This window comes from Apodemus sylvaticus, chromosome 17 (assembly GCF_947179515.1).
Source record: "Apodemus sylvaticus chromosome 17, mApoSyl1.1, whole genome shotgun sequence".
Lineage (NCBI taxonomy): Eukaryota > Metazoa > Chordata > Mammalia > Rodentia > Muridae > Apodemus > Apodemus sylvaticus.
This window is the reverse complement of record NC_067488.1, coordinates 54737906-54755637: the sequence shown is the minus strand read 5'-3', so window position 1 is coordinate 54755637 and position 17732 is coordinate 54737906. Positions and strand designations below refer to the sequence as shown.

The 17732-nt window shown below is 51.7% G+C and overlaps 1 protein-coding gene across 1 annotated transcript in view; it reads left to right on the top strand.

Moving 5' to 3' along the window:
• The first annotated feature begins 5070 nt into the window (after positions 1–5070).
• Cerk (ceramide kinase) overlaps positions 5071–17732 on the top strand; it is a 43398-nt gene continuing 30736 nt past the window's right edge. The window contains exon 1 of the mRNA XM_052161417.1: positions 5071–5817. Coding sequence (XP_052017377.1) covers positions 5676–5817 — 142 coding nt within the window. The 5' untranslated portion in view covers positions 5071–5675. The remainder of the gene's footprint in view (positions 5818–17732) is intronic.

Here is a 17732-nt window from a genome sequence, read left to right as displayed (position 1 = left end):
GCTGTTTCCAAGGCACTGGGTGTCTTACTTAGGGTTTTACTGCTGTGAACAGTCACCGTGACCAAGGCAACTCCTATAAGGACAACATTTAATTGGGGCTGGCTTACAGGTTCAGAGGTTCAGTCCATTATCATCAAGGCAGGAGCATGGCTGCATCCAGGCAGGCATGGTGCAGGAGGAGCTGCGAGTCCTACATCTTCAACTGAAGGCCACCATTAGAAGACTGACTTCCAGGCAGCTAGGAGTAGGGTCTTAAAGCGGAGTCCACAGTAACACACCTACTTCAACAAGGCCACACATACTCCAAAAAGGCCACACCTCCAAACAGGGCTATTCCCTGGGCCAACCATATACAAACCATCACACTGGGTTTGTCTGAAAGTGGCTTTCTCCTGTACACAAAAAGACAAGTGAAACATGCACAGACGGAACATCTCCTGCTCCTCCAAGTACCGATGAAGGGATAGCAATGGCGTCTGCACCATCCCATCTCTTCTTTCAGATCAGGGTCCCCAATGGTTCGAGGACACCCAAGCAACTCTCAATGTGCAAAGACCATTCAGCTGAGCCTTGGAGGATCACAGGTACCACTAATGGGCACTCTGGACGGTAACTCACCCAACTCCTAAAGCTGAACATTGCCGCAGTGTCTACTCTCTTATTCACTGAAGTCCGGGAGAGCCCCCCCTCCACACACACACATTCTGTTCCCACCCTGAGTGCCCATTGTCAGTCACCTGCCCATGACATGGTCAAGAGCTGTGTGTCCACAAGGTTGTCCATCTTTCCTCCAGCTGCAGGGCAAAGCAGGCAGGGGATTCCTGGCTGTTCCAAGCTGGTCTCAGACTCACAGACACCGGGGGCTCTGCCTCCAAAGTGCTGGGATTAAAGGCCCATGCCAGCACTGCCCAGCTCACGCTCACTTCCTAAGAGGTGGTGCTTTTGCCAAGAAAGGCTGCCACAGAGCAAACTTCCATGCGGGTTGACATCCTGGGCAGCTCACAGGATGTTCTCCATCTGGAAAGGGATGCAGACAGTGGCCAACAGGCTGACAGGCAGGGAAGGCCAGGCTCTGAATGTTGTAGCTGTGTTCTTCCCAGTTCTCTTTTTTGGCTTCGTAACCTTGGGCTCGATCCCTAAGTTCACAAAGCTGTTGGCTTGCCTTTTGGGGCACCATACCCTGGGACCACATATGCTTCAGCTAAGCAGAGTGCCCAGCTCCTGTGCCTGCTCAGGATAGGTCACCCCTACAGGTCTGATGAACTTACAGACTCAAAGCAAACCAAAGTCAGATCTCTGCCTCACCCCCCATCCTAGGCAGGGTACTTCCCCAGCTCTCCAGAGAACTAAGTACCCCAATCTCCGGCTCCAATGCAGGATTATTCTGGCCAGATCTACCCTAAAGCCTTTCTAGGCTCTGTCACACTAAGGGCCACCTGCTCTTCAGTCCAAGCCTAAATTTCTTAGATGAGAGAGAACACTTCTGCCAGAATAGTCTTTTCCTACTTGCCCTCTTGAAAGGTGGACTGGCTGTCCCAGTGAGGTGCCTCAGAAGCCAGCATGGCCACTGAAGCATTAAGCTTGGCCTATGCTTCTTTGTTTCTTTGTTTGTTTGCTTGTTTCTTTCTTTCTTTCTTTCTTTCTTTCTTTCTTTCTTTCTTTCTTTCTTTCTTTCTTAAAAAGATTTTATTTATGTATGAGTACACTGTAGCTGTCTTCAGACACACCAGAAGAGAACATCAGATGTCATTACAGATGGTTGTGAACCACCATGTGGTTGCTGGGAATTGAACTCAGGACCTCAGGGGAAAAGAGTCTGCCCTTAACCGCTGATCTAACGTCTCATTTCAACTCTGAGGTGTTGAAGCACCTCAGGGACAGGAGAGCCTGACTACCCTGCCGTCTAACTGCTTTCTTCTGTCACTTGAGCAGGTCAGTGTGGTTTCTGGGGTCTCTGTTTGCCATCTGTTAAATGGAGTAGATAATGGGTATTTCCAGTCATTGTCAGGGTCCCAAGGGCAGTTGTCAATTTTGTGAATCGTGAGTCTAACCATTAAACATCATCCAGGCTTCCGAGCCTGGGACATTTCTTCCAGGCAGTCAGCTCTGACAGCCAGTGTTTGGAAGGCTCTTCCTCGAGGGTGGAGGGCAGAGGGCAGCATTCCTGGCAGCCTGTGGGTATGGCCTGCCAGATCCCCTGGCCCCGCCCAGCAGTGTTCCAGTTTCTGATGTCAATTAGTCCTGCTGACTTCATCAGGGAGGAAGCTTGGGAAGATAAGCAGGCAGGCCAAGTGTAAACATGAGCATAGGTTCCCGGAGGGAGAGGAGCTCAGAATGGACTATGTTGGAAGGTGCCACCCGCCCCCCAGTGGGTGACCCAGTGGGTGGGACACTCATGGTTAGTGGCAATATGTGGGACTAGACAGGACCTCAGGAGCCAGACAACCCATGTGTGAGAGAACCTGGCCCCCAGGAGGGAGGGCGCTGGCCATAGTTGCAGATTTACATGACCTAGAACATCAGGTCAGGAACTGAGTGGCTCAGTTTGCCATACGACAGGAGGGAAGGGGCAGGACTGTGTCTAGCTCATGAGGGGGGCCGAACCCACGCCCTGGTCTTCCTGTTCATATGGTCCCTCTAAACCTGGGGCCAGCTGTGCATACACCAGGCCAACAACAGGCTGGGGCATGATTGGCTGTAAGGGAGTCAGGCACAGGTTGAAGTTCTATGGCAGCCAGGGGCCTCAGCGGCACAAAGAGGTGGCTGTGAGTAAGGAAAGTGGGTAGAAACTTTCCAAATAGACATGGGGAAGGGTTTACCAGTCAGATAAGAGCTGAGCCGGGGTGCTTGGGAAGCCATCAGGGGGATCTGGGTGTGTGTCCCAGTGCGGAGACCCACATCCCAGGACTGATCCAGGATGTGCAGATGTTTCCAAGATTCTGTCAGCTGCGCTGCCATTTGCTTTCACACCCAACAATTGATGAACCTCAGGGGACTCAGAGGCAGCAAGGGCCTGGCAGCTGCTCTGGATAGAGCATCCTCCTTTCCGTCCACCCCCAGTGCTGTGCTCATTATGGTCCCCAGCCTGGAGGGCCTGAGCCTTTCCGTGCCGTTTACCTCAGCTTCCCAGGACACAGCCCTTACTAGGTTGCCCTCCCCTTGGCAGAGGCTCCCCAGCGAGTCCTGGCACTGCAGCTCCCCAGGCTGGCAGACTAATGACACTAGTTGGCCAGGGTCACCAGAGAACATTAATACCCAGGAAGCCCAACACCAACGGTTCAACAGGCTGGTGTCTCCTGAGGCCTGTAGATGGCCGTTCCTCCTGTGCTTCTCATAGTTTGTGTTCTATGTACACATCCCTGGATCTGTGTTCAAATCTCCCCTATACCACGTACACCAGTTGACCTGAATTGAGAATACTTTAATGGTCTAACTTGTTTGTACACATGTGTTCTTATGTGTGCAAGTACACATATGTGGATGAGCATGTTTGGAGAAGTGGTAACCTCTGTCCATGCCTATTGCTTACCCACCCCCAAAGCCCTCACTGAGTCACCTCTTTAAAGGCCCTGACTCCAAATAAGCCAGTACCTATGGCATGAAACTTGGAGCTTCAGAATTCAAATTGGGGGCGGGAGGGGGGATACACTTCAGCCCAGAGTAGCTACTGGGGGATCCCACTAGTGGGCTATAATTCACACAGGGGCCCCTCCTCAGGCTCTCTAGTATTTTGTGATCCATGTGGCTGTGTCTTCCTGGATGGAGCTCCTCTGGGACTTGGGTGGAGTCAAGTCCTCTTGGATATAAACACTTACATATAAACACTGCATGAATTTCCAGGCGTGGTGGCTCATACCTTTATTCTCAGCACTCAGGAGGCAGAGGGAGGTGGACCTTGACGGTTGAGAGTCTATAGGGTGAGCTGCAGGACAGTCAGGACTACCCAGAGAAACCCAGTCTCAAAAAAAACAAAATAATAATATAATTATTATTATTATTATCATTATCATCATCATCATCATCATCATTATAAGCCATGCATGTTTAAATGTGAAGGGGCAGGAAGGCCAGAAGAGACGCCCAATAGAGAGGCTGGTGTTCTAGAGTCCCTAGCCCCTGCTGCCCTTGCCTGGCACAGCCCCTCACATGTAACAGAGGCAGCCATCACCAGCAGTGACACCAGGCTTCTGAAGAAGTTTCATGTCCACGTACCCAAGCCTCATCCCATCCCCCGACAGCCCTGGAAGGAAAGAGCTGGGGCAGCCCTTGCTTCAACTGACTACTGAGCTAGATCAGGTCCAGCTTGCTCCAGGGTGTGGCTAGGATTCTGCCTGGGCCTAACCAACACTCCAGGGCTGTCAGGGAGCCTGCCACCGCTGGGCTGGGCTTCCAGGAAGCAAGTGATTCATGGCTGTCCCTGCCCTGCAGATGGACACAGGGCACCAACAGGATCAGACCTGTACCTTAGCCCTCTGGTACCAGGCACAGGCAAGGTAGACTTGGCCAGCTCCGCCTCAGTCTGCAACAGTAGGAGAGCTGAGGGGAGAGCAGGAGGCTCTCCAGTCTTCTTGAAGGCTGACCCTGATGTGAGGCTTAGCTCTGTCACACCAGAGTCCTGCACTCTTGGACCAGTTAGCATCTCTGAGGAGACACTTCCTAGGTCAGATGAAACAGATAGCATCATGCAACCAATATCCGAATAACAACATTATGTACAGACACTATTTTAGACACTGGAGAAAGGGACAAGCCCATATGCCCATATGAAATTTTCACAGAGATTGGTAGATATGCTTTGAGGGCAGTGCTGAATTCTGCCCTGCTGAATTGGGATGCTTTAGCTGGGGGGTGGGGGTGGGGACAGAATCCAGGAAGACCTCCCTGAGGTGGACATGTTGAGTTTGTCTCATTTTAAGCTGCATCGGGAACGGCAGCTCCAGTTCCTTGGGCCTGTTTGGGAGGGAACAGTCAGGTGACTGACCCGAAGACTCCTTCTCCCCGTCTCTGGTGGCTGTAGTAGACTCACAGCTTTCACTCCCCTAGAAGGTAATCCCTGTCCTCTCCCTCCTAGCCTTCCTTTGCCTACAGGGACCAACCTGCAGAACTCTTGGTAGCCGCCAGGAGACCAAGACCTAAAAAAGAGACTGATGCCCAAGGTCACATCGCTCGTGGGCGCACAGCGGCAGTTCCAAGGCCTCCCATCGACTGCACAGGACCGCCCGGGGAAGCATTTCTGCGCTGCTGGGACTCCGCCTGTCCCTTTGCAGCCCTCCCCACCGCGTCGCGCGTGCAGACCCAGCAGAGCCCAGGGGCAGCAAGAGCGAAAGGCTAGCGTTGTTCAGCGCACCCGGTCGCTTCGACCTCCCTCCCCATGGCCAGGTCCCTCAGTCCCCTCCTCTGACCCCTCCCGTTCCTTCCTAGGCCTTTTCTGTTCCTCAACCTCGATCCTCTGTTTCTGATTCTTCTCTGTCCCCAAGTCCAGCCTCTCTTGTCCTCACTCTGGTCGCCTCCTCCCGGATCCCCGCCACCCTCTCTGCGTACCGGGTGACGCAGCGCCGCCTCCCGCTCCCGCCTCCCCGCGCCACCGCCGAGCAGACTGCAGGGGCCGCTAACGGTCCCGCGCCCCCCGGCGTCCGCGCGCCCCGCGCCCGGCGGACGAGGCCGCGCCGGCGGCGATGGGGGCGATGGGGGCGGCGGAGCCGCTGCACTCGGTGCTGTGGGTGAAGCGGCAACGTTGTGCCGTCAGCCTGGAGCCCGCGCGGGCTCTGCTACGCTGGTGGCGGAGCCCGGAGCCCGGGCCCTCCGTGCCCGGTGCCGGTAAGTGTGGCCATCGCGGGCTGGCGGGGCGGGCGCTGCATCTACCCCTGGCTTGCGTAGCCCGAGCGCTCCAGGCAGGCTGGGATGGGGCGGAACTCGGAGGAAGAAGACCTGGGGCTCGGGGAGAGGCGGCCGGGGCACCGAGGCGCGGGGAATCCGAGACACAGAGCCCGGGTGCCGGGCAGTCTAAGTACCCCGCGGCCTCTGGCGGGGAACCGTCCGGGTGCTGAGAGCCTAGATATTCCTGGAACTGGGATGACAAAGCCTCTGGAGGTGCTGGAGGGGGAGGGGAAGAGCGGACATCCACAGTCCCACACCCCCACCCCGGAGCATCCGTAGGACCCCAGGGGAGGTCTGTTGCTGGTGCTGCCGTCTGGATGGCGCTGGCACACCTGGACAGGACTGGTTTCTGGTCATCTCCTTCCTCCAATACAGTGAACCTAAGTACAGACAAGCTTCTCTTTGGGAGAAGCCCAGAGAGGCCCTGGCAGGGACTTCCTGCGATTAGGCAGTTGAGCAAGGGGCTTTGACTTTTCCCGGAGAGTGTGCACCCTGCTCAGAGGCCCCCAGGGTTGAAAGAGGAGCACCTTAGGCCAGCACGGGGGCAGCGAGGGTGGAGGGTGGGGGAGACGCAACCCACCCGCAGTGACTGAGACAGTGGAAGGACACTGGAGCCACTCTCCCGGGCTTTGCTGCAGGTTGTCTGGTGGCCGAGGGATTGGCCGAGATTTTAAAGATGTCAACTAGTCCTCCTTAAAAGGATTACAGAAGATTGTGGGTGGACACCCGGAGTGGGGGCCCCCAGGGATGGCCTTGTAGACAATTCAGTTTCATTCATTCCTTGCTCATTTTGGTTGCATTTGTTTGTTTGTTTGTTTGGTGTTTGTCTTGAGACTGTTTTCCTATGTGGCTCAAGTCGGTTTCAAACTAGTTTGGTGTGCCACCAAGCCCAGCCTTTTATTTCCTCTCTCTCTTTCTTTGCTGGGAATGATAGACTCCAGGGCTCATGGCTTGCTAAACACAGGCTTTCCCATCAAACACCAAACATTCCCTGCAAGTTTCCCTTGCAGAGCCTGCTAGGGATGAGCCTGGGGGATTCTAGCCTAGTCGCTGATGGAATGGGGCACTTAAGGAGGCACAGGGGGACACATGGGAAGAAGTGTCACTTGGATCCTGAGAAGAACTCCGAGGGTAGGCAAGAAGAACTCTGAAGGTAGGCATCAAGCTCGCGTTACAAAGGAGTGGTTCAGGGTGGGCTAAGCAGGCCTCGCTTCCTTGGTGGCACTTGCCCAGAGAAACCTGAAGGGGCTGAGTGTCAATGACAAACTAATAAAGACCCGAAGAACCTCAAGACACACGTGTGTCAGGGTCACGGTTGGTGGGGAAGAGCTGGAGAATGGGGCCTAACAGGCTGAAGTGGGCACTGGTCTTTATTGAGGGTATCCAGGAGCCCCTGGACAGTGGTTTCCAGCTTTATTGTTTGTTTGTTTGTTTGTTTGTTTGTTTGTTTACAAAGACCTGGCGATCTCTTCAGGGAGGATAGGGAGGAGAGACAGAGCAGAGTGGAAGGCAGCCAGTTAACTTACTAGGTGGAGACAGTGGAGGTAGGCAAGGCTGGGTGAAGTGGGACTGTCACCTTGCGAAGGTACCTGTGGGAGGAGCATGGAGTTTTCTATTAAAACTTATTGAGAGTGGGAATAGCCAGAGTCAGGACTCCCTGGAGGACACTCTGAGTTTCGGCTGACATTCATTCATTCACACTCACTCATTCATTCAACCCAGAATGGCTTTCTGGTGTCCTGTGGGTAGTTGGGGCCCTGTAAGGACTCTGGCATTGCGCTGTGAGGCTCTGCCGACTGAGCTGAAGGTAGGTAGGGCTAAGGTAACCTCAGACTCGTGACCAACCTGGGGATCAAAGCAGCATTGTCTTCAGAGGGCCTTTCTGTGGCTCAGGAACTTGATTACCCTGAAGTTCTTCCCATGTGCCCCTGGCACCACGTCCTAGGGCCATGTCTCTCGTGTTCTCTGACTTTATTTTGTTACCACTGTTCTGCCTAGGCCTAAGTGGTTGAATTTCAGGTAAGCCTCTAGGGTCTAGAGTCTAGGCTTAGGGTAAGAATGCTGTTGCATGGGGGGGAGGGTGGGGGTGGAAAGGTGGGGGGTGCTCAGTATGTGGGGACTGCAGCCCTTTGCTCTGGGTCATACGGACATGGGCTCCAAGATGGGGAGCTGAGGCTGAGAAAACCCAATTTCGGAATTTACAGGGGAGCACTGCCTCTTCTGGGTCAGGGAGGCCATGAAGACCCACTCTCCTCTGTGAGGTGTGGGGTGGGATATCACCCGTCGCCCCGTTGTCAGCGTTGACACAGTTGGTCAGCCGCTCTCTCTTGGTTTCTGGTGCCCACACTCTAGGCTTGGCATGCCGGCAGCGTCTGCTTTTCCTCGGCTTGTTTTTGCTGGCAGGTGGCTTCCACAGCTGGCCAGCTCCATGAGTATTGCGTCACCCCTGTGAAGTCTGCAGCCACTTTTGTGTAGGCTTATCCACCGCCACTTGGGGAGCAGCCCCAACAGACCGGTCTTCTCTAGGGCTGGCTGTGAGGGACCAGTTGGGAGGCTGCCTCAGAAAGCACCCTGCTCACTTCCCCCTTCCTGGTGCTCTCTCTCCACCTCTGTGTTGAATACAAAAACAAGTTGGCAAACCAACTTGGGAGGTGTGTCGGGGGGAGCCATCTTGGCTCCCCCGCCCCTACCCTGCATTTTCAACCCCCCCAGGGAAGTAGGCCTACTTTAGACTAAGGTGAGATTTGAGTCTGCGGAGTCAGAGAGCATGCTCTGAGCAGTTTGTGGCACTTTTAATTCAGTTAGCCAGTGGCACTTCCAATCTGCCACTCCCCAGGTGTGTCTGGACACACCTGAATTACCTGGGCTGGGAACCATGGGCAGAAGATTGTGCAAAACAGATTGTAAGACATGTGAGAGGCCCTGGAACTCGCAGACAGCCCTGAGGTGCAAGCAGCTGGGTATTTCATCTCCTCCTCCATCCTCTCCTGCGGTAGACATGAGAACTGGAAGATACAGATTACTTGTTCCCTGGGTATCTGGTGCACAGCAGAGGGAGGCTCTGAACCCCGACACATTCTTTCTGGGGCGGTTGCCCCGCTCGCTGCCAAGGGCCGGGCAACAGAGATAAGGACTCAATCTTGGGATGTGATGGTGTGTGTGTGGGGGGGGGGGGGCGGCGCAAGGAGATCCACACTGGAGGAAGCTGGGCCAGCAAGTGCTTCTTCTCCAGGCCACAGCCCGGGCGGAAGTGGGGCAGACCAAAAACAGGAAATGGGGGGGGGGTTCTCTATGTGGGTCACTGGTTGAACTTGAAACAGTCTGGAGTGACTGGGCTTCTCCCACCCCGGGGGCAGCAGGGCACACTATCAATTCTGCATTTGTTGCTCTTCAGTGGGCTGTGTTTCAGAGTGTGCTGAAGACTCAAGGTTGGCATTGAGGCCACTGCCTTTGTGGGGAAAACCTCCTTTGTCTTCTTTTTGTGATATTTATTTATTTTATGCCTATGAATACACTGTAGCCAGTCTTCAGACACACTGGAAGAGGGCATCAGAACTCATCACAGATGGTTGTGAGCCACCATGCGGGTGCTTGGGATTGAACTCAGGACCTCTGGAAGAACAATCAGTGCTCTTAACCACTGAGCCATCTCCAGCCCCTCTTCTTTGTCTTCTGCCAGCCTCCACTTGGGTGCCCCAAAGCTGGCAGTGAGCTCACGGGCAAGTCACCGTCCATCTTTTGCCTACACCTTCATCATTCCCCACCACGGGCCGTGAATAAGCAAGCTTATACGAAGAAATCATGGGACTGAGGGTATAGCTCGGCTGTAGAGTGCATAACACACACACACACATACACACCAGGGCCTAGGATGGGTTACTAGCATCCTCTTGCAAAAAATAAATAAATAAGTTTTAAAAATCCTGAAAGCTGGGCTGGAGTCCTGGCTCAGTGGTTAAGAGCATGCACCGCTCTTGCAGAGGATCCGAGTTTGGTTTCCAGCACCCACGTCAGGCCGCTCATGGACACCTGTAACCTCAGCTTCATTGGGCTTCTGTCCTTATCTGTACATACTCTCACAGACAGAGACATCACTTTAAAATAAAAATAAATCTTAAAAACATCTAGGAAGCAGAAAAAGACCTTTAATATCATACATACAGAGTGCTTAATGTTTGGCGTTTCCGTGTATGTAAAATGCACGGGGTAGAAAAAAAGGATAGGAAATAAACAGCGACTTCCCATATCATAGCTTACTGCTGTGAAACATGTTTTGTTTTGCTTAAAGAGAGGCTTCACTGAGATCTGCTTCTCCTGCAATAAAATCCTCCTCAGTTTTTAAGGGCACGGTTCGATGTGTTTTGATAACTGCACCTGTGTAAGCATTGCCGAGATAGGGCGTAGGAGCCTTAGCCCAGAGCCTCCCCCACATGCAGTTCTGGGGAAGCTCTCTGCCCAGCTGACTCCACGGGATGGCCCTCACTGTCCAGGTGCTTCACAGAAACACAGCCAAAACTCCTGACATCTCTGTCTCGCTTTACTGGTTTTAAAAACTATCTATCTGTGGTTAATTATTTTGACTTAATAGTGTGTGTGTGTGTGTGTGTGTGTGTGTGTGTGTATTCATATAGATACATAGTTTACACATTGTTGCATTCTTGGACTTGTTTCCACCTTTGAGTGTATGTGTGAGAATGGAAGAATTCTGGGATCCTTTGGAGATACCTGCTTTTCTTTCCCTTGGGTGCAACTTTAAAGAAGAAAGCTGGACCAAGCTAGATTAAGGAAAAGGACTGTTTCAGATAAGCTTTTTATTACATTGTATTATGTGAAAAATCACTATTACCCTTTTGTTGTTGGGCTTTTGAGATTGAGTCTTGCTCTACAGCCCAGCCTGGTCTTTGTAGCCCCAGTTGTCCTCACACTAGAAGAGGCCCACCTACTTGAGACCCCCAAATGCTAGAATTAGAGGCATGAACCACACTGGGCTCTCCAATGCCTTTGTGAATAATTTGTGAGAGGAAGTTTCTTAAAGTCAGAGTCAGGGGATGATAGATATTTACACAAAAGCAAATTCTTACAAGAAACCCGAGAAGCTGTGAATGAGGAACAGGCCTTCTTAGCCTACGAGGAAACAGGAAAGGCTAAACTATACCACTACACAAAAATTGTAAAACATCCATATGATGCCCAGCAGTGGTGGCACACACCTTTAGTCCTTTAGTCCCAACACTCAAGAGGTGGGTGGATCTCTGAGTTCAAAACCAGCTTGGTCTACAGAGTCAATTCCAGGACAGCCAGGGAAACCCTGTCTCTAAAAACCAAAAGAAAAAAAATAAATAAAGATGCCAAAACTAAACTTAAAAAAAAAAAAAGATGGCGTGCACGTGTGATATGATGTGATGTGATGTGTGTGTGTGTGTGTGTGTGTGTGTGTGTGACAGATATAACAAAGCTTAAAAAGTTAAAGAAAACCTTTTAAGCATCTATGAAAATTAAAGGCAGGTCTCATAGCACACATCTATAATCCCAGGATTTGGAAGGAGGGGAATCACTAGCAGGGCCAACTTGAACTCTACTGTGAGTCTCTGTTTCAAAACAAAACAGTATCGGCTGGAAAGTGGAACCAGGCATGGAAGTGCACACCTATAATCCCAGCACTTGAGAGAGATGGAGGTAGGAGGACATGAGTTCAAAGCCATCCTGGGTTACATAGTAAGACCTTGTCTCCAAATGGACACCCCATCAGAGCAACGTCAGGAAACGGAAGAGTAGACAATAAGAGCTTGATGATCAACAGATAAATTATTGATAGATAAATAGATAGTAGAAAGACGGATGGTAGATGGTTGATAGACGTATCAATAAAATGATGGCTGATAGAGAATCAATTGATAAAGTATTGATAGGCAGGTGAAGATAGATTACTGATAGAGAGGTAGATGATAAATAAGTAAGTAGAAGATACATAGATAGGCACATGATTGACAGGAGACGCCATTCACAAAAACAGATCCTGAAGTGGAGGCCACAGAGGTGCTGTCCTCAGCCTGTGACTGGGAGGTTAAGGCAAAGAGCATCCTTCAGGTGCCTCAGGAACTGCCCCCCAACTCCTCCCAGGGAGTGAGGGAGCAGGCACGATGGGTGGAAGGGCCAGCGCAGTCACTACTCTGGTGCTTGGGGAAAACAATCTCAATATCTTGAAAATTTAAAAATAGTTTTCTTTTTAAAAAAAAAATATTTATTACATGTGAGTACACTGTAGCTGCCTTCAGACACACCAGAAGAGGGCGTCAGATCCCATTACGGATGGTTGTGAGCCACCATGTGGTTGCTGGGATTTGAACTCAGGACCTTCGGGAGAGCAGCCGGTGCTCTTAACTGCTGAGCCATCTCTCCAACCCCCCAAATGGTTTTCTTTGACTTAGCATTTATTTATTTTTTTCTTTCTTGGTGCTGAAGCTGGAAGGAGGGCCTCACATGTTAAGTGTCGGCTCTGGAAGCGAACTCCACTTCTCCACTCCACATCCTACAGAAGATGCTTTTGAAGATACAGTGTCTGTGCTTGTTGAGACCTTGACAATATGTTTGTTTTCTTTACATTCTCCAAACTGCTTTCCTTCTTGTCCACCCTCCCCTTTCTCTCTGGCAGTTTATTAATGCACACCCCTCTGTCTTGATGGTCTTCACTGGTAGCTGCCACCTGTCTGGATCTGTCCCCAAGGTGTTAGCTTGAGGCCCTCGTATGGTCTTTTTTCTACCACTTTCCACCCCCTAACCTCTGTAGGACTTGAAGGACATGGGCCTGCCACCACTTCTCTGTGGACCGCCACAGATCTTGACCATGGAGCCAACTTCCCTTCCTGTGGTGGGGAAGCACCTGGCGTGGGGAGCCAGTTCTCACTGCAGGGAGCAAGCCCATTATGTCTGGACATATTGACTGTGTCTACCCACCTGGGGACCCAGAAAGGCTGTCAGAGCCCCCACAAGGCTGTTGATTTAACTTCTTGCAGAGACTCCAGGCCTTGTGTAGTCTCCACGCTGCCAGCCAGGGAAAAGAGCTGTTTCTGCTTTCTCTTAAGAGTTAGTTCTGGCCTGGAGACAGCCAACATCTCTCCCAACACAGAGGACCATGAGCCGGCTGCTCTTGTAGGTGGGCTCTTTTGCCTGTCAGCTTTCTTTTCTCTGGACTGATTCTTCCTCTCCGTTCTCAGCTGAACCCAGTTCTATTCTTTTGGCCACAGACTAGTTCAGACCACCACACACACACACACACACACACACACACACACACACGTTCATGGTCCTCCTCCCTCAGACTTCGGCCTTGGATTCTTTATGCTTTATGTTCAGGCCTACTGGCTTATCAGTGCTGTGGGTGTCTGATTTGCCCCCATGCATCTTCCAAGGGTGCGTGGCCCACACCTTCTCCCATGACACAACCCTGACCTTAGTTCACATCCCTACCACCACGTGCTCTCTAGCGCAGCGGAGCCCTGGGCGAGGGATGCTCTGGATTCCCTGGCACTTCTCGACGTGGCCCTCTCTAGCCTAAGCGTTTTCCTTCTACTTTCCCATGCAAGCCTTAGTCTCTCTGGTTCCTGTCCTTCGTGGTTCAAACTATCATGATTCAAAGAGCCTTGCCTTCCACGGGGCTCTCTGCTGGCCATTTCTTTTTGTCCCTTGTAATGTGTTCTTCTTATTGCCCTCCTTCTCTGGGGGTAGGATCCTTGCCAGAATTTTCTTCTGTGTGTCTCCTGACTCTTGAAGGACTCCCTCATCCCCTGAGTAGATGCTTGCAGGACAGGATGTGACAAGGACAAGGACAGCGTACACTCCTTGCTCAGCAGCTGGGTCACACTTCAGGCCCTCTGTTGGGCGGACTTGGGTCCCTGGCTCAGGAACCCCCAGTACTTTCCCATCAGGATTAGAAGTTGCAGTTGGTTGTTGGGTCTCCTGAGGTCACGGAGTGTGAGACACAGGAGGGAGAAAGGGGCTTTCTGGTAAATTCTTGCTGGGTGACTGCACTTGCCTCTTCCTGCCTCTGAAGGAATGTGGGGGGGAAGCCAGCGGTGGTCTGAGGAGCCTGATGAGTTTGTGAAACCCCTCCCCCTATACCATCCTGGCATGAAAGGTGCTGGTGTAAAGTGCTCCCTGTGAGGTATCGACCTAACAGGGCCGCACAGACGTCATTCGTGCCGCGTTATGAGGTCAGAAGCAACAGAAACAATCAATTTACAGGAAGCTGATGGCACACACATTTCCTCCTAGTGTCCCTGTGAGAAATAAAAGGCAATCCGGTCAACCTACATCCGAAACAGTCTTCTTCCAGATCAGTCCAGTGGTCACAGAGCTCTTTGGATTGCAGCCTTAGCAGCCTCCCAGACAGAGGCTGGAAGACAGCCTTCAGGCAGGAAGCAGCCTCTCTTTGCTGGTGTCACAGTGGCTCTTGAGAGATCGCAGGTCTCAGAGGTCCTTGCAATAGTCTGGATTTCCTGGTTAACTTTTGGTAATCCAAAACAAATCAGCAAGTGGGTATGGCTGTCCCTGCCTATAACCCCAGCTCTGAGACTAAGAGGTTTGTAAGTGGCAGGCCACAGGGCAGTGGTGGCACACGCTTTTAATCTCAGCACTTGGGAGGCAGAGGCAGGTGGATTTCTGAGTTCGAGGCCAGCCTGGACTACAAAGTGAGTTCCAAGACAGCCAGGGCTATACAGAGAAACCCTGTCTTGAAAAAGAAAAGTGGCAGGCCGCCTGGCCCAGCTCTGAGACACCACTGTCTTGAATAAAAATAAGCATGTCTCTTAAGGCAAGCATTGTCTAAAAGGGACTAACAGAGGCTTCTTTGGCTCTAGTTACTCAGGTCTGCCTTTTGAATGTATAAACTACCACAGACACTTACTTCAACAACGGGGCGTGGCTGTGTGCCAATAAAGCTTTATTTACAAAGGCAGCCGACAGTCTGAATTGGGGTAGTGGTTGTAGACTGCCAATCCCTGCTCTAAGTAATTATTATTATTATTATTTTTTTTTAGCAAAGAGGGACTAACAGGGTGACATCTTGTAGAAGTAATGAATCTGGGTGGCTCAAAACAACTTAAAAAGCCCCACACCTGATGGGGAATTGCTGCTTCTATTTGAGGAGCACACTCTCCTGGCAGCTGTGGCAGGTCTCTGCCAGGGCGAAACCCATAGGTTCAGGGTTGACTCAGCCCGTCTGAGGAACAGCAGCTGCAGCTGCAGAGCCTCAGGACCCCTGGGACTTGGATTCTCACCTCTCTGACCAGTTCCATTCATAGATCGACTGAAGTTGACAGTCAAGGTGTAAGTGTACACAGAGCAAGTCTGCCCTGGGGTGCTGGGGTGCTGCAAGAATTTTCATCCCAAAGGGGCACTAAGCAACACCACCCCCACCCCCTTCATAAGGTCCTAATGACAAAGCAAAATCCACACTACCGGAGAATTAGTGAGTTTAGTAGGCTTACTTAGAAAGCATAGGGGAGAAGTTATAGGCAGGAGTGTGGGTGGCCCTCCTCTTCCCTCCCCCTCCTACTTCTAAAGAAGCCATCCTGGAAGTTCGGCACCCAGCAGGGATGATGGCCCCCTCTTCCTTCCCCTTGCCCTTCCCCAGCCTATATACACTCTAGCCCCTCCCCGGGAGCACCCCACCCCACTCTACCCCCACCAGTTTCAATTAGGGCAATGTTGTATATGGGTGGCTAGAATCCTGAGTGGGGCTCCACTGACCCCTCTCCCTCCTTCTCTGAGGAAATGCCTAGATCCATAGGTCTTCATGGATAGATAGATCCTTGCCAGCAGGCACAGCTGATCTCACCATGGTGGCCATTTCAAGTGTAGCACTGTATAACACAGGAGCTCCTGGGCAGGTAGATGTTTGAGATATATTTGGGGGAGGTCTCCTGGTTAGATAGATGGTTTTGGGCGACTAGGAGTCAGACTCCCTGTTGGACCAGCAGCTAGGAGGGAGACGGTGCCATAGCTGGACAATAAAGGTATTGATTTTCCAAGCGTCTTTCCTTACACTCCTGGCCTGAAACCAAAGTCTGGCCGCTTAAAACAAAGCAAAACACTTTGTAGGTTTTTGTCTCCCACCAGAAGGCCTCCTGCTTCTGCCTGAGTTCAAGGCCTGCTTAGAGCATGTCACATGGTAGTTCTGAGATGATCAGCCGGCCGAGCTTTCTTCAAACTAACCAGCCCTAAAGTAGGGAAGGCAAACTCCTCTATGGCTTTAAAACCCACAGGCTTCCAGAAGAGACTGGATTTTGCACTCTGCAAGCAGAGGGTGTTCTGTTTCTCTCTCTCTCTCTCTCCTCTCTCCTCTCTCTGTTTGCTTGTGTGTGTATCTGTCCTCACTTCCAATAAACGCTGTTCTTCAACTGCTGATTCTGTTCATGATGCTTGATTTGAGATGACTCTGCTGCTGCCCCTCATGCTTTAGAATCACCTCCCGCCCCACACACTTTTTAATTCTCTACGTGGCAGAGAAAATGAACCTGATAAATGCCCCTAGACTGTATCAGTTTTCAGGGCTCCCAGGAAGGATGTATCCACCCTTGGAGGCAGCGATGAGTTCTGCACGCTGTCTGTCTGCTTTCCAGACCTGTGCTCTTTCTGTTCTTGAGATGTTTGGGTACAGATGTTTGGGTCTATCCGTCTCCACCTTGTGTTCTGCAGCTATTTTTGCTGCACACCGGGAGATTTGCCACAGCGGGCCCTCCATCCCGGGAGACTTCCTTTGGTTTGGATATTAGCACAACCACCCCTGCACTCTTTCCATGAGTGGTTAGGATTCCGGAGCTTCTAGCCCTCAGTCCTAAAGTAAATACATCTTGAAGTCTGCAGTGAGTTCCTCGGTACAGGTAGCTCACTTGGAAAAGGAGGGCTGGCCTTTTCAGTGGGGTGTGGTGGTTCTTGTTCCAGGCTCACTGTCTGACCCTGCCCTGGCCTGAGGCTGCAGGGACTAGCTTGTGTTGACAGTCTTGTCTGTGCATTTCCAATAGTGGTTTCTTCCGTTCCAGGTCAGAGCTCTGTGGTATAAAAGGAAACCCACGGGTCCCTTGCCTGCCCTGAACCCCTGGCAGCTGCCTTGTGCCTCTGTCTCTCTGAGCCTCCGTAGGTGGGTTTCATATCTGAAGTCCAAGAAGGAAAAATGAGGAGAGACACATCCAGTACATCCCAGGGGTTGAAGGTATCTGTGGTTTCAGACTAGACCGTTCCTACTGACCCACTTCCTAGGCACCTCTCCACATTGCTCCAGATTTCTGTCACGGGGGCACGGAGAGCAGCTTGCAGTGTTAAGCTTCAGACATAAAGCTTTTCAGCTCTCCTGAGCGCCTCCGTCAGTCAGTGTGTAACCTACTCAAAGGCTTCAGGCAGGCCTCAGCAGGTGGGGAGCCCGCAGCCAACTCAGAGCTCCCGTCTGGTGACTCCTGTGTCTGGTTCATGTCATTGTCTGCGCCCTTGAAGATACAAGAGGCAGAATTTGTGTCAGGATGGAAGAGCCAGCCCAGAAGGAAGGAAACAGAAAGGTCAGCCATTCTCCAAAGAGAATCATTACCCTGAGAATCACAGCCTATGTGGTATTTCTGCATCCCAGAGGCCCACGTACAGAGTTTTAACGAAGGCCAGGTGTTCACACAGCAAATGATACTGAGTGGCCCATTGCCAGGGAAGTGTGTCTGACTCCTTTTTAATTGCAGGGCATGTTCCCTACCCAGTTCTCTTGGGTGCCTTTGTTGCCCAGGTTCCTGTACAGACTGGGTGCATACAAGCCAAGGTGCTTGGCGCCACTTCATACCTATTTTCCGTGGGAGTGTAGCCTCAGCCTTGCATGA